General features: G+C 63.7%; 1 protein-coding gene across 2 annotated transcripts; it reads left to right on the forward strand.

The window, feature by feature from the left end:
- Nucleotides 1–477: 477 nt before the first annotated feature.
- On the forward strand, nucleotides 478–13,258 carry HELZ2 (helicase with zinc finger 2). Of its 2 annotated transcripts, XM_003127476.5 has the most exons (19): nucleotides 478–1,541; nucleotides 1,812–1,995; nucleotides 2,075–2,182; nucleotides 2,558–3,075; nucleotides 3,162–3,803; nucleotides 4,382–5,165; nucleotides 5,454–5,529; nucleotides 5,626–9,184; nucleotides 9,351–9,457; nucleotides 9,629–9,760; nucleotides 9,853–10,011; nucleotides 10,099–10,246; nucleotides 10,365–10,481; nucleotides 10,579–10,771; nucleotides 10,909–11,043; nucleotides 11,133–11,348; nucleotides 11,468–11,621; nucleotides 11,734–11,901; nucleotides 11,990–13,258. In XM_003127476.5, the coding sequence occupies exons 1-19, from the start codon at nucleotides 547–549 to the stop codon at nucleotides 12,178–12,180; spliced, it is 8,586 nt and encodes a 2,861-aa protein (XP_003127524.3). In that variant the 5' UTR covers nucleotides 478–546; the 3' UTR covers nucleotides 12,181–13,258. The 2 variants fall into 2 exon arrangements, with proteins under 2 accessions (XP_003127524.3, XP_084815009.1); XM_084958883.1 differs by lacking the exons at nucleotides 478–1,541; nucleotides 1,812–1,995; nucleotides 2,075–2,182; nucleotides 2,558–3,075; nucleotides 3,162–3,803 and having other exon boundaries at nucleotides 4,391–5,090; nucleotides 5,499–5,529.
- Nucleotides 13,259–13,552: the final 294 nt, after the last annotated feature.

A 13,552-nucleotide genomic window follows, 5' to 3' on the forward strand; every position in this document is an offset into this window, starting at 1 on the left:
AAGGGGGTGGTAATAACTTCAGAGCCTCCCCAGGTCAGAGGGCAGGTCCCCTCTCACCTGGACTGGCTGGTGATATTGAAGAAAAGGGCTCTTTCCTAGGTGGGGGCCACCCCAGCTTGTACCCTTCCTCCGCCCACCATGGGAGGCTCTTCTGGCCTGGGGCTGCCCCACCTGCTCTCCTGGGAGCACTTTCCTCGCACTGCTTTTCTGTGTGTCTCTCCCCCAAACCTTCAGGGTCTTTGGCAAACTGCCCAGGGTCACATTCTCCCCAGTGGCGGGCACCCTGAGTGGGTTAAGATTTGAATTCCATGCAGAGACGGAGGGACTCGCCCACGGCACAACTCTTGTGGGGCTGCAGGGAGATCCCAAGAGGCAGAGAGACACCTGGCTATCCTGACCTTGCTCCTTTGGGGAGGGGGCTGCCCCGGGTGTGGCTCTCCTGACCGTGCTCCCTGTTCCTCTCCTCCCAGATTTCTCATCGTGGGCGAACAGCCCCAGAGGACCAGCCAAGCCTCAGATACCTGCAGAGCCAGGCCAGCGCCAGAGATGGCATTGCCAGGGTCCAGCCCATTACCCACGGAGGAACCATCTCTGGCCAGTCTGTTCGCCCAGGTGGACCTGTGTCTGGGCTGCTCCCGCTGCACCCAGCCTGTTAATGAGAGTACCTACCTCCTGCGCAGGGTGGAGCACACCTGCCCTTGTGAGATCCTGCTGGCCCGCTTCAAGCCTGCCGCCAAGAGCAGCCTCTGGCGCAAGGTGGACCGCCCTCCCACCTTCCCGCGGCCAGCGCGCTACACGATCTGCCGCTACTACAGCCCAGGGCTCGGCTGCCGGCGCCACCATAACCAGTGCACCTTTGCTAGGAGTCCCGAGGAAGCGCTGGTCTGGATCTTTGAGCGCGAGCACAACGTCAGCCATCTGTGGCTGAAGACCCAGGTGCAGGGAGGGGGCGCCCAGCGCTCCGTGGCCGATGCCATCCGCGCGGAGTTTGGGGGCCACTTCCTGCATCTCTGCGCTCCTTGCTTCCGGCGCCGCCCCCCGCACCTCTGCCCAGTGGACTCCAGGGGCCGGTGCCCTCAGCATGGAGACTGCCCTTCTCTCCTGGCCCACGTGAGCACGGAGGGCCGCCACAAGCAGCAAGTCGTGGAAGTGCGGGAACATCGCTCAACCCGCCAGCGGCAGGCCTGCTGCAAGTTTGTGGGGCTAGGGTGGCCCTGCCGCCAGGGAGCGTCCCGTTGCCACGACGCCCACAGCACAGTGGAGATGGCCGTGTGGAGGGCGGAGGAGAGGAGGTTCCACCGGGAGGACCTGCTCAAACCCTCTGCCCTCATGGAGGACTGGCACACAGACCCCCAGGGCCAGTCCTCTGAGGTCCGGCTGTACTGCCATGCCTGCCTGGTCACCTGCTGCTCCCAGGAGGCCTTCGAGAACCACTGCTTCTCCCTGGAGCATGCACAGATGCTGGCCTTAGACTCCTGGGCGGTGCCCAGGAAGCACCGCAGCCCACCTGCTGGGCTCTCCACGCTGGAGCGCTGCCCAAGGTAAGGACGGTGCTGTGGGCCCTGGGGCAGGAGATGCACCTTCAAATGGAACCCGGGTTCCCTGTCCACTCTGCAGCTGGCACCTCCCCAGCCTCTGAGGGGTGGGGAAGGGAGGTGGATGGAGGCGGCTTGGGTGAACATGGAGGAGCTCCGTGTGCCCGCCTGGCCTAGGTCTAGAATCTGTTCCCCACTCCCCCACCGGCCATTGTGGGGCTGAGGGGCCCCTTCTGGCCTGCTGAATGGACCCTCCCTGTCCCCCACCCTCCCCAGGCCTGACCTCTGTGAATTTGGGGACATGTGCACCAAGGCACATTCAGAACCGGAGCTGCAGGAGTGGACCCAGCGGGCCAGGACCGTGGCGCTGAGGGAGCAGGCAGCCTGGAGGGATGGGCTGGTGCCTTACCAGGCGCGGCTGTTGGCTGAGTACCAGCGGAGCAGCAGTCAGGTCCTGGTGGTAAGCGGGGGTCTGGAGAGTGGGTGGGGGCTGGGCTGTGGCTGAGGCTGCCCTGCTGACCCTGGGATTCCCTGTGCAGCTGGCTGAGACCCTTGACGGCGTGTCTATCCATTGCGACCAGCCCCTGGTGCATCAGGCCCAGGAGAAGCAAATGCAGCACAGCTGGACATTCACCATCCACTCTGAGGTGAGGGGTCAGCCCGGCCCTGAGTCAGTCAGCTGGGGTCTGGGGCCTGGAGCACTGCCCTGTGCAGCCTCTCCTATGTCTGATCTGGAGGTCTGGAGGGAGCCCCTTGGTCTGCTCCGTGGTGTGAGTCTGCTAGTGCCAGGCTGGTCCCCATTGAGTGCGCTGCATAGCACCATCGCTGTTCAGTGTCCATAGTACTCAGTGACCCCATTTTGCAGAGGGAGTCCCGAGGCTCAAAGGTTCAAAGAAGCTGAGGACCCTGCTTGGGTCATAGCAAGGAAGCAGGAGGGAAGGGGGAGGGGTTTGCATCAGCCTGGACCCTGTCGGGTGGGACAGGGTCTAGGGACCACCTCACCATCCAGTCTTCTCCCCCAGGCGCCCCTGCTGCATGTGGCTCTGCTCAAGCAGGAGCCAGGATCTGACTTCTCACTGGTGGCCCCTGGCCTCCCCCAGGGCCAGGTCTTTGCGCTGGGGGAGCGCTTCTGCCTGCCGGGCTCCCCAGCCCAGTTCCAGGTGGTGGTGCATGTGCAAAGTACTTGCTTTGGCACATTCGAGCAATGGCTGGTCTTCGACTTTGGCCGCCGGCCGGCGCTGCTGAGGAAGCTGGAACTGCAGCTGGGCTCTGTGCACTGCCCGGAGCTCCGGGGGCCACCAGCGCCTGGCCACCCCGAGGAGCTGGAGCGCTGGCACACCCGCAACCGCCTCGTGGTGCCTGGCGTGGAGAGGACAGCCAAGTGGGAAGCCCTGATGGCCAAGTATAAGTTGCCTGCTCTGATGCTGGAGTCCTGTCCTGGCAGCCCCAGCCTGTGTCCCATCTCCCCCACCAACTATCGTCAGAGGCTGCACCAGCGTCTCTACCAGGAGGAGGCTGCTCAGCAGCAGCTGGTGGCCAAGTAAGTAGGGTTGGTGGGCGGGCAGGGGCCTTAGGGTGGCATCCGAGCTGTGGCCCTGGTCCGCTGACCCATGTCCTCCCTATCAGGCTGAACTTTCGGGTCCCAGTGTCCCTGAAGACGGCGCTGGAGATGCCAGCCCTGGGCACACTCTTCCCACCATCAGGAGCCCTGTACGGAGAGGTCCCCATACCCCACTCCCTGGCACTAGCCACGGACCAGGGCTTTCTGCTGGGCCGAATGGTCAGCACGGCCCTTGTGGCCCCTGTGCCTGGGCCTGACCTCAGAGTGTTCGAGGTGCCCGTGGAGACTCGGGCCAGCTCGGAGCAGGCACTGTGGCTGCTACTGCCCACTCACTGCTGCACGGCCCTGGGGCTGCAGCCTGAGACCAGGAGGATCTTGGAAGTCCAGTTCCAGCTGGACCCGCTGGCCTTCCCCCGCTGGCACCAGGCAGTAGATGCGCTGCCCGAAGAGTGGCTGGTGCTGCCGAACCTGTCAGCCTGTGCCCTGCCCTGCCCCTCGCCCATTCTACCTGCTCCGCAAGGCAACAGCAGGCAGAAGCTGGTTATGGCGATCGTCGCAGGGACCAGTCCTGGGGACACGCGGCCTGTTGCCCCACTGCTTGTCTGTGGGCCCTTTGGTACAGGCAAGACCTATGCACTGGCCATGGCTTCTCTGGAGGTGATCCGCCAGCCCGGCACCAAGGTGCTCATCTGTACACACACCAACAGGTGAGTCAGAGCCTCTTGGGTTGGGGTGCATGCTGCTGGGATGGCCCCGCAGGGGACCTGTGGGGTGGGGCTCTGGCTAGTTCCCTGGTTCACTGCAGGCCTGGGCGGCTAGTTCTAGCATCTCAGTGGGTGTTTTTTGAAGAAACAGATTCTACACTCAAGTGTGAAATCCCATTTGGTTAAATCAGACCTTAGTTTCCAGCAGCGGAGCTGCTCAGCCCTGGGACCTCCCCATCTCTGCCCAGGGCTAATTCCCAGCGGACTGGGGCCGGTGGGGAGGGGTGGGGAGGGAGCTGGGTGGGGTAGGTCTCTGGCATGTCCCCAGGGTGTAATGGTCCTCTCCAGCCCTGCTGGCTGCCTCAGGCTGCGACACCTGCTGTGCTCCTTCACCTCCCACCCCCACCGCCCCGTGGATCTGCCCCTTCCCCTCTGCTGACATTTAAGCTCCGCTGGGGGCAGGGCAGAGGTCCAACTGCCTCATCTGAATTCCTGGTGTTGGGCATGGCTGGGCGCACAGTGGGTGCTTTAGCAGACAGTGGCTGAGGTCACTCACGCCCTTCTCCCCCCCGCCCCCCCAGCACGGCAGACAGCTACATCGCGGAGTATTTCCACCCCTACACCAGCAGGGGTCACCCTGAGGCCATTCCTCTCCGGGTGATGGACCCGACCTGCCCGCCAAGACAGACAGACGCGGTCACGCTGCGGTACTGCTGCCTGACTGAAGACCGCCAGGCCTTCCGTCCGCCGACCCGGGCTGAGCTGGAGCAGCACCGCGTCGTGGTAGCCAGCGCAACCCAGGCCCGCGGGCTCAGGGTGCCCGCAGGCTTCTTCTCGCACATCTTCATCGACGAGGCGGCTCAGATGCTAGAGTGGGAGGCGCTCACCCCGCTGCGCTACGCCACGCCCGGCACCCGCGTGGTGCTGGCCGGCGACCACATGCGGGTGGCGCCCAGGCTCTTCAGCGCTGCCGCGGGCCGGATCGCGGGACCCACGCTGCTGCACCGCCTCCTGCAGCACTTTCGGGAGCAGGCGCCCGCCGTGGCCCAGAGGAGCTGCGTTATCTTATGCAAGAACTACCGCTCCACCGAGGCCATCGTCCGCTTTGTTTCCCGCCACTTCTCCATGGCCTCGGGCAGCCGTCCCCACGCCAGCGGCAAGATCCCCCCCCACCCGCACCGCTACCCGCTCCTCTTCTGCCACGCGGCGGGTGTCCCTGAGCAGGACGTGTCAATGACAAGTTGGCTGAATGCAGCCGAGGTTGTGCAGGTCGTGGAGAAGGTGCAGGAGGTGTATAACACCTGGCCCCACTGCTGGGGCCTCCGGGAGCAGAAGGACATCTGTGTGGTGTCCTGCGGTGCCCAGGTAAGCCCTAGCATCGCCCGATAGCCTTCCTCTGCTTCCGGTGGAGAAATTTGTGGCCTGGTGGCCCTATGTGTACCTGTGTGCCCCCTGCTGGACATCCGCAGTCTGTTTCCCTTCTTCTATGAGGGGCTGAGGTATTCACCTACCAGGCCGTGGGGCCTCAGTCCCATCCTTGTGTGTGGGTGGGTGGGTGGGTGGGGGGCTGTGACATTGTCTCATCTTGGGGACCCTCACTGCACATCGAGGGCTCACCTGGACCTGCTGACCCCACCATGTGTCCCCACCCAGGTGAGCGCACTGAGGCAGGAGCTGAGGAAGAGGGACCTGGGCCAGGTGTCTGTGTGCAGCTTTGAAATCTTGCCAGGTGGGTGATCACGGTATTGGGGGGCAGCGAGGGGGTCCCTTCATCTTCTGCTCCCCTCCCAGCCCAGCCTGACTGTGTGGTCCTGCCCCCTTGCAGGGCGAGCGTTCCGGGTGGTGGTGCTGAGCACGGTACACAACCACCGCAGCCTGCTGAGCCAGAGGGCACCTGCCCCGGAGTTCTTCACGGACGCCTGTGTGCTCCACACCGTCATGACCCACGCCCAGTCCCAGGTGGTGGCCGTGGGTGACGCCGTGGCCCTCTGCTCCTTTGGGACCTGCAGCCGGCTCTGGAAGGGCTTCATCCGCGAGTGTGTGGCACATCAGAGCATCTGCCCCGAGGGCCTGTCTCTGGAGCAGATCCAGCAGAGCGTGGTCTGGAGGCAGCGCTGGGCCCAACAGGCAGAGCGATGTGTGGCAGCGGGGAGTGGCCACCCTCTTCCAAAGGAAGGGGCATCGGGGGACAGAGCCATGGTGTGGAGAGGGGTGGAGAGCGAGGACCCTGAGGACTTTTGGCCTTCTGGGGAACTCCACTCCGATGACGACATCCTGCAGGAGCTCCTGGATGGGAGCCGGAGAGTGACGCTGGCCCTCCGGGAGGACGGGCTGCTGGGAACCTTCTCCAGGCCCTTGTCCCCATGTCCTTCTCGGCAGTACGTAAACCTGCCCCCTGCCAAGCTGCAGACGTTTTTCCAAAGGTATGCCCCTCACTGTCCCTCCAGGACCTATTACCGCTGCACCTTCCAGCAGGAGACTCTGGATTCGGCCACTGCCCTACCGCTGGAGGATGGATACTACGGTCCCATCCAGGTCAAGGGCCGCCAGCACTGCGGAATGGCCTTCCCGGGGGACGAGGTGATGGTGAAGGTCATCAAACCGGGTCACCACCCGCTGCCGCTGGGCAGCGTGCTGAGCGTGCTCCAAAGGGCGCCCTGCAAGCTGGTCTTTGTGTGCCGCGCGGACGAGTGGGACCCCTGCCTCGTGGCCCCCATCAATGGCTCTGTGACCAAGATCTTTGTGCCTGGGCTGAAGGACCGGCTGCGGGTGCCCGTCCACCGCCTCCTCCAGGGCCGCGTGCAGCGTGTGGGGTATGAGCAGCTCTCCGCAGAGGCCCGTCGCCACTGGTTCTTCCGGGTGCGCGTCATCCTGTGGCGTGAGCGCTTCTACTACCCACTGGGCGTCATCCTGAAAGTGTTGCCTGAGGCCACCACCTGGGAGCAGGGGCTCCGGATTCTGCGGCTGGAGTATGGGCTTAAGGGAGCCTCACCCGACCCAGCCTCCGTCTACAAGGCGCTGCAGATGTATCAGAAGGAGCTCAGCCGGGTGCCCGGCTGCCGCGAGGACTGCCGTAGCTTCCCGACCTTCACCGTTGACCCCCAGGGTGCCTTCGACCTGGACGACGCCCTCAGTGTCCGAGACCTGGGCTCCATGTATGAGGTGGCGGTGCACATCGCCGACGTAGCCAGCTGTGTGCCTAGGGACGGAGCTCTGGACTTGGAGGCCCGCAGGCGGGGCAGCACACTCTATGCCCCCGGCCAGGAGCCAGTGCATATGCTGCCAGCCGTCCTCTCCCAGGATGCGTTCAGCCTTCTGCCCGGCAGGGACCGCTTGACCATCTCCCTGTTCCTGACGGTGGAGAAGGGCAGCGACCAGCTCAAGAGTCTGCGCTTTGCGCCCTCCGTGATCCGCTCCGACCGCCAGATGTCCTACGAAGAGGCGGAGCAGGTCATCAGGTCGCACCCGCGTGCCGGCTGCGAGCTGCCCGCCCGCCTGGATTCCCTGGACGCCTGCGTGGCGGCCGCGTACCACTTCTCCCGGGTGCTGCGCCGGCGCCGCCTGCACGACGGCTGCCATTATGAGCAGCCGGACGAAGACAGCGCGCTGGGCTTCCGTGAGGCCCGCATCATGATCAAGGAGTACATGGTCCAGTACAACAGCCTGGTGGCCGCGTTCCTGGTGGCCGATGGGCCCACGGAGAGGGACACGCCGCTGCGGTGGCAGCTCGCACCCAGCAACCACAAGTTCGCAGCCATGTGGAAGAAGCACGGGAAATTGGTGCCCCTGTCCCTGCAGCTCAGCCACCTCAGACGGGACCGCCACTCCGAGGTTACGCCGGGCCTGCAGCTCCACCTCCTGGCCTCCGTCTGGAAGTGCATCCAGCTGGCGGCCCACAGCCGGGACTTCACCCGGCTGGCAGACCTCATTACCACGGACGACGTGCACCCCTCGCTGGCTGTCGCCAGCCTCGACTGGCGCAAGGGCCTGGGCCGTGCTGGCTTCGGCCCCTCCAGTGTGAGCAGGGAACAGGCGAACACCCACTTCGCCCTGGAGGCGGAGTGGTACACGTGGGCGACCTCACCCATCCGCAGGTACGTGGACGTGGTGCTGCAGCGGCAGATCCTGCGGGCGCTGGGCCTGGGAGGCTCTGCCTACTCCCACGGCGACGTTATCAGGCTCTGCCATTACTTCACCCGCCAGCACGTGCGCTCCCGGAGGTACGAACGCCGCGTCCGCAACCTGCACCTGGGCGCGCGGCTCAAGACCCAACCGCAAAGCAAGCTGGGCTTCGTGGCGGCGGTGGAGGCGGGCGCCGGCTGCTTCAAGCTGTTCTTCCCAGCCAACCCCGACACCCTCCCGGACCCCTGCCCTGTCTTCTACACCTCCCTGCAGCTGGCCGAGGACCCCCGTCCACTGGAGAGACCGGCGCGAAGGCGGCTCGTGTGGCGGCGCCGCATCTACTCAGTGCAGGCGGCGGGGTCGTGCTCCCCACTGCCTGGCACCCTGCTCGACCCACACACCCGGCCGGTGGATGGTGCTCTGTGGCAGCGGCTGCTGGGGCTGGTGAAGGAACAGCGCTTGCCGGAGGCGGCTGCCCTGGTTCGGGAGCAGGGCACCGCGGAGCCCCGGCGGCGGGAGCTGGGGCAGGTGCAGCGGAGCCAATGCGGACACTTCGTGGAGGTGGCCCGGGAACTGGGCTGCGAGGACGCGCTGCAAGTGCAGTTCAGTGCCACCCTGCAGCGTGGGTTCCTGGCACCGGCCCTGCAGCTGTGGACCGTGGCGCCGGGTTTCTGCCTTTGCCTGGAGCACGTGGAACGGCCAGGGGACTGCTTCTCCCGCTGTGTGCCCCAGGCGGGGCGGGACCAGTACCATGACCTGGACGAATACGCCCGCGTATGGGAGCCGTTCTGCTCCCTGGAGTCGGCCACAAACGCGGTAGTGGCGAGCGACTCCGTGATTTTGCAGGATGTGGCCATATCCTGGGATGCGGAGCGGACGCCTCAGGGGCAGCTTCGGGGAGGCACCTTCTGCCTGGAGGCAGCCTTCCTCCTCGAGCACGGTATCGACATCAGCTTCGGCCACTGCTATCTGTGCATTCGGCTCGAGGGGCTGCCAGCCATGCCAAGCTCGCGAGGCAACCTGTTCTGTGGGCCCAGCGATGGCCACCCTGGCATGAACTTTGACCCTGACACATACACCTGGGTGGCCCACGGGCTGACGGAGGACCAGAACCACAAGCAGGGCTGGGCTGACATGCAAGAGGCCCCTATGTGGGTGCATTTCTCCATTCACCACGTGGCTGAGGACCCCGTTCCGGAAGAGGTGCTGAGACCCGGGGCCCGGTTCACCATCGAGGTGCTGCCCAAGCAGCTTCCAGACCTGTGAGTGGCTTTTTGGAATTGGCCGGAGGTGGGGTGTGTGTGGAACCATGGGGTGGGAACTCCCTGGACTCCCTCTCTTGGGGGCAGTGGCCCTGGGGTAGTGCTCCTGCCCCGGGAAGTTCCTGCTGACGTGCCGTGGTCTATCTCCATCCCCACCTGGCCCCAGCCGCAAGGAAGAAGCCGTGCATCGGCTCCAGAGTGCGTCCCCACTGGTCATCAGCATCGCCTTGGGCCAGCCCATACCCACGCCGCGCCAGCAGCTCCCCGGCAATGGTAAGTGGGAAGCCGCTCAACTTTCGGGCGCGCCCCAGCTCACGTGGTCCAGCCCAGCCGGCCCGGCCCCACCCCTTCCTGCCTTGGCCCCGCCCAGGACCTGACCACGCCCAGTCCCCCGACCGACCCCCACTGGGCCCAGTGCTCAGGGAGGCCTGGTTCCTTTCTCAGGGTCCCCCAGCAGGTTTCTGGATCAGCAAGCCTTTGACATGCCTGGAGGCCTTCACAAGCTGAACCCCAGCCAGAACACGGCTGTCCGGGAAGCTCTGAAGAAACAGTTTACGGTCATCCATGGCCCACCAGGTGGGGAGTCCCCTCCGGGGAGCTCTGGAGCTCGGGCTGCCCAGGGAAGGCGGGCAGGCGAGGGCTCCACTCATCCTGTACTCTGCCCACAGGCACTGGGAAGACGGTAGTGGGCCTCCACATAGCCTATTGGCTCTGTCAGTCAAATGAGCAGGCGGCAGCCCGCGGCCCCCATGGTGGGGATGAGCAGATGGGGGGCCCCTGCCTCTTGTTGTGCAGTCCCTCCAGCAAGTCGGTGGATGTCCTTGCAGGTGCTCTGGGTCAGCCACGAGGGGGAGGGTCTTCCTGGGGCTGCTGGGCCTGGAGAGCCATTACTAACACACACTGGTTGCCCTCAGAACTGCTTCTGAGCAGGAGGGCAGAGCTGAAGCCCCTTCGTGTGTACGGTGAGCAGGCCGAGGCCACTGAATTCCCGGTACCTGGTGTGAGCAGCTGGGCACCCCCCAAGAAGACCCCTCAGGAGGAGAGGCCCAACCAGACCCTCAGGTGCAGCCTCTCCCGTGTCTATGTTTGGGTGGAGGCAAGGGTCCTGGGCCGTCCAGACTTGGGGCGACGGGGTGGGGTGGGGGGCAACACAGGGCTTCACAGAGGCTTCCCCCCACAGGAGCATCACCCTGCATCACCGGATTCGGCAGGCGTCCAACCCCTATGCAGCCGACATCAGGGCCTTTGATGCCCGGCTACAGAATGGGGAGACTTTCTCCCAGGATGATCTCAGATGGTAAGTAGCTGAAGCCCTGGAGCTGTCTCTTGGGCTGTGTGTGTGTGTGTGTGTGTGTGTCCCCCCGTTCCTGGGTGACCAGATGGCCTCCCCGCAGGTACAGGAAGGTCCTGCAGGAGGCTCGGAAGTTCGAGGTGGATCGGCACAGAGTCCTCCTGTGCACATGCTCCTGCGCCGCCTCCGCCAGCCTCAGGGACGTAAACATCCGGCAGATCCTCGTGGACGAGGCGGGCTTGGCCTCGGAGCCTGAGACCCTCATTCCCCTGGTGAGCTTCTCCCAAGTCGAGAAGGTGAGTGAGGCAGGCGGTGAGCTGGAGGTCCAGGCAGAAGTCACTGGCTGTGGCCTCCCCCCAGGGACACAGGGACTAGTGGAGGGCAGCTTTCTGGCGGGGCAATGACACAGGACCACGCCTGCCTGTCCCTCCAGGTGGTTCTTCTTGGGGACCACAAGCAGCTGCGGCCTGTGGTCAAGAGTGAGCAGCTGCAAAACCTGGGGCTGGACCGGTCTCTGCTCCAGAGGTATCGCAGGGATGCCTCTATGCTGGACCTACAGTACTGTGTGGTGGGTACCTGGAGCTCTTGGCTTGGTGGTGGGGCGTGGGGGACACTGACTGGCCTGGCCCCGTCCATAGCTCACTCTTTGCCTTACAGCACGAAAGCATCTGTGCTTTCCCCTCCATGGAATTCTACAAAAAGAAACTAAAGACGTGGCAGGGCCTGAGGCTGCCGCCCAGCATTCTGGGCTATGGTAAAGAGAACTGCTCTGTCATCTTTGGCGATGTGCAGAGCCCCGAGGAAAGCCTGGTGGTGTCTACAGAGGAAGGGAGGGAGAATTCCAAGGTCAACAAAGAGCAGGCAGCATTGGTGGTGAGTGTCAGCCTCCTGGCTCAGGGAGAGCTACCTGTGGGCGGAGGCAGACCTGAGTGAGTGAGCCCAAGGCAGGTCAGGCACTGGGCTGGCTTCACTGGTACCCCCTTGTCCCTCAGGTCTGCCTGGCCAAACAGCTGGTTAGCGGAAGGGTGGACCCCAAGGACATGGCCATCCTCACGCCCTACCACGCCCAGGTGCTGGAGATCAGCAAGAGACTTGAGGAGGCACGCGTCGCCGGGGTGACCGTGTGCTCCATCACCAAGAGCCAGGGTGAGGTTTTGCGCTGGGGCAGGGGGCATCTGGCGGGGGCGGGGGCGGATGGGCGGGTGGCGCGTGGGTGGGTGCGTAGCTGGGGCCTCACCATGCCACCCCCCCCCCCCAGGGAGACAGTGGCGCTACGTGCTGGTGAGCACCGTCCGCACCTGCCAGGAGAGCGACCTGGATCTGCGGCCGACGAAGAGCTGGCTGCAAAAATCCCTGGGCTTCCTCGTGGACCCCAACCAAGTGAACGTGGCTCTCACCCGGGCGCAGGAGGGGCTCTGGGTCGTCGGTGAGGGCCGAGCAGGGTCTGGGAGGCCTGGGACCACGCCCCTGGTGGGTGGGAGGGGCTACCACTGACTCCTCCCCTCCCCTTGCAGGAGACCGACTGCTCCTGCGCTGCTGCCCTCTCTGGAGCCGGTTCCTGGATTTCTGTGAGGCCCAGAAGAGCATCGTACCCGCCTGCCATGTGCAGGTCCAGAGGGAGATCGTGGCTTCTTCAACCCTCACTCACGCACCGCTCTCAAGGTGCCAGGACGACGAGGAAGAGTCCTTCCAGACGCCACCTTGAGATTTCACGTGCCTTCAGAGGTCACTGCGGGCCACCACCTCCCAGCAACCCCCATCCCCTGCGCCTGCCTGAGAGAGCTGGGTCGCGGGCTGACCAGCGCCACGCCCAGGGACCACCTTGCTGAATCTCAGCTTTGCGGAGGGGGTAGAGCAGGCCAGGCCTCACCCACTGTGCAAATCTGGGAGAAGAGAGGAATGGTCTAGATCCCCACCCTCACGCTGTGCTGCTGTGCTGGGACATTTGGTGACAGAGAGCATCTTGGGGGTGGGGGCGGCCTGGACCAGCAGGACACCTGGCCTCACTGAGAAGGGGATCCTGTAGGGCTACTCTGTGGTCTCTTGGCCTGCCCTGCCCTTACTGCGTGTTGTCTGTGGGCTTCCTTTCATTTATTTATCTATTTATTCATGTTTGGTTGCACATGGATGTTCCTGGGCCAGGGATGGAACCTCAGCCACAGCAGTCACAACATAGGATCCTTAACCTGCTGAGCCCCAGGGAACTCCCATTTAAAAACTTAAAAAAAAAATTAAGAAGTTTAAATACACCAGATGCCAGTGTCTTTTACTGAAACACTTTCCTCAGCTCCAACTCAAGGCAAGGAGGCCTCCCTGGAAGAGAGGGCTGTTTCTCTGCCACCACTGCCCCAGGAGGCTGTCCTGTGGTCCACCCTGAACTCTGCAGCCATCTTGCAAACTCAGGCCATCTGGATGAATGTGCACTTGTTTGCAGGTTTGAGGGCCTTCACCTGCCCCTCAGGGGGCATTTGTGTCTTGTCTTTTCCGGAAACCTCTGTCCCGATCCCTGCCTCTCCTTCGAGGCAGCTCTGACCCTGGAAAACTGCTCTCAGGGCAACTCCACTGTGCCTGAGTGTGTGGCGGCGGAGGGGGGGCGGCTGCTGTGAACAAGCCTGGGTGGGTGGCCTTGCGATTGACCCCTCTGGGTGGGTGGGGAGGGATGTGTCTATGTCTGCCCGATTCTGGTGTTTTCTCCTACAAATGTGCATTCCAGTTTTTGTCTTGGAATGTGATATGATTAAGTATTAATTTTATGATAAAGACCATTCTGCATGCTTTTGTCACTTGTGGGTCACTTGTGGATGTTTTGAGATCTGACTGGGGGGCAAGAGGGACTAGCCCTTCTTCTTTTTTTTTTTCTCTTTTTTCTTTTTAGGCGGCACCTGTGGCATATGGAGGTTCCCAGGCTAGGGGTCCAATCAGAGCTACAGCTGCCAGCCTATGCCAGAGCTGAGCCGTGTCTGCGACCTACACCACAGGTCATGGCAACACTGGATCCTTAACCCACTGAGCGAGGCCAGGGATTGAACCCTCAACCTCATGGTTCCTAGTCAGATTTGTTTCCGCTGCGCCACAAC

The sequence above is a fragment of the Sus scrofa genome, chromosome 6 (genome assembly GCF_054392235.1).
Source record: "Sus scrofa isolate SSC_HxYL_T2T_F1_AM1 chromosome 6, Sscrofa_HxYL_maternal_Yorkshire_Landrace_v2.0, whole genome shotgun sequence".
Lineage (NCBI taxonomy): Eukaryota > Metazoa > Chordata > Mammalia > Artiodactyla > Suidae > Sus > Sus scrofa.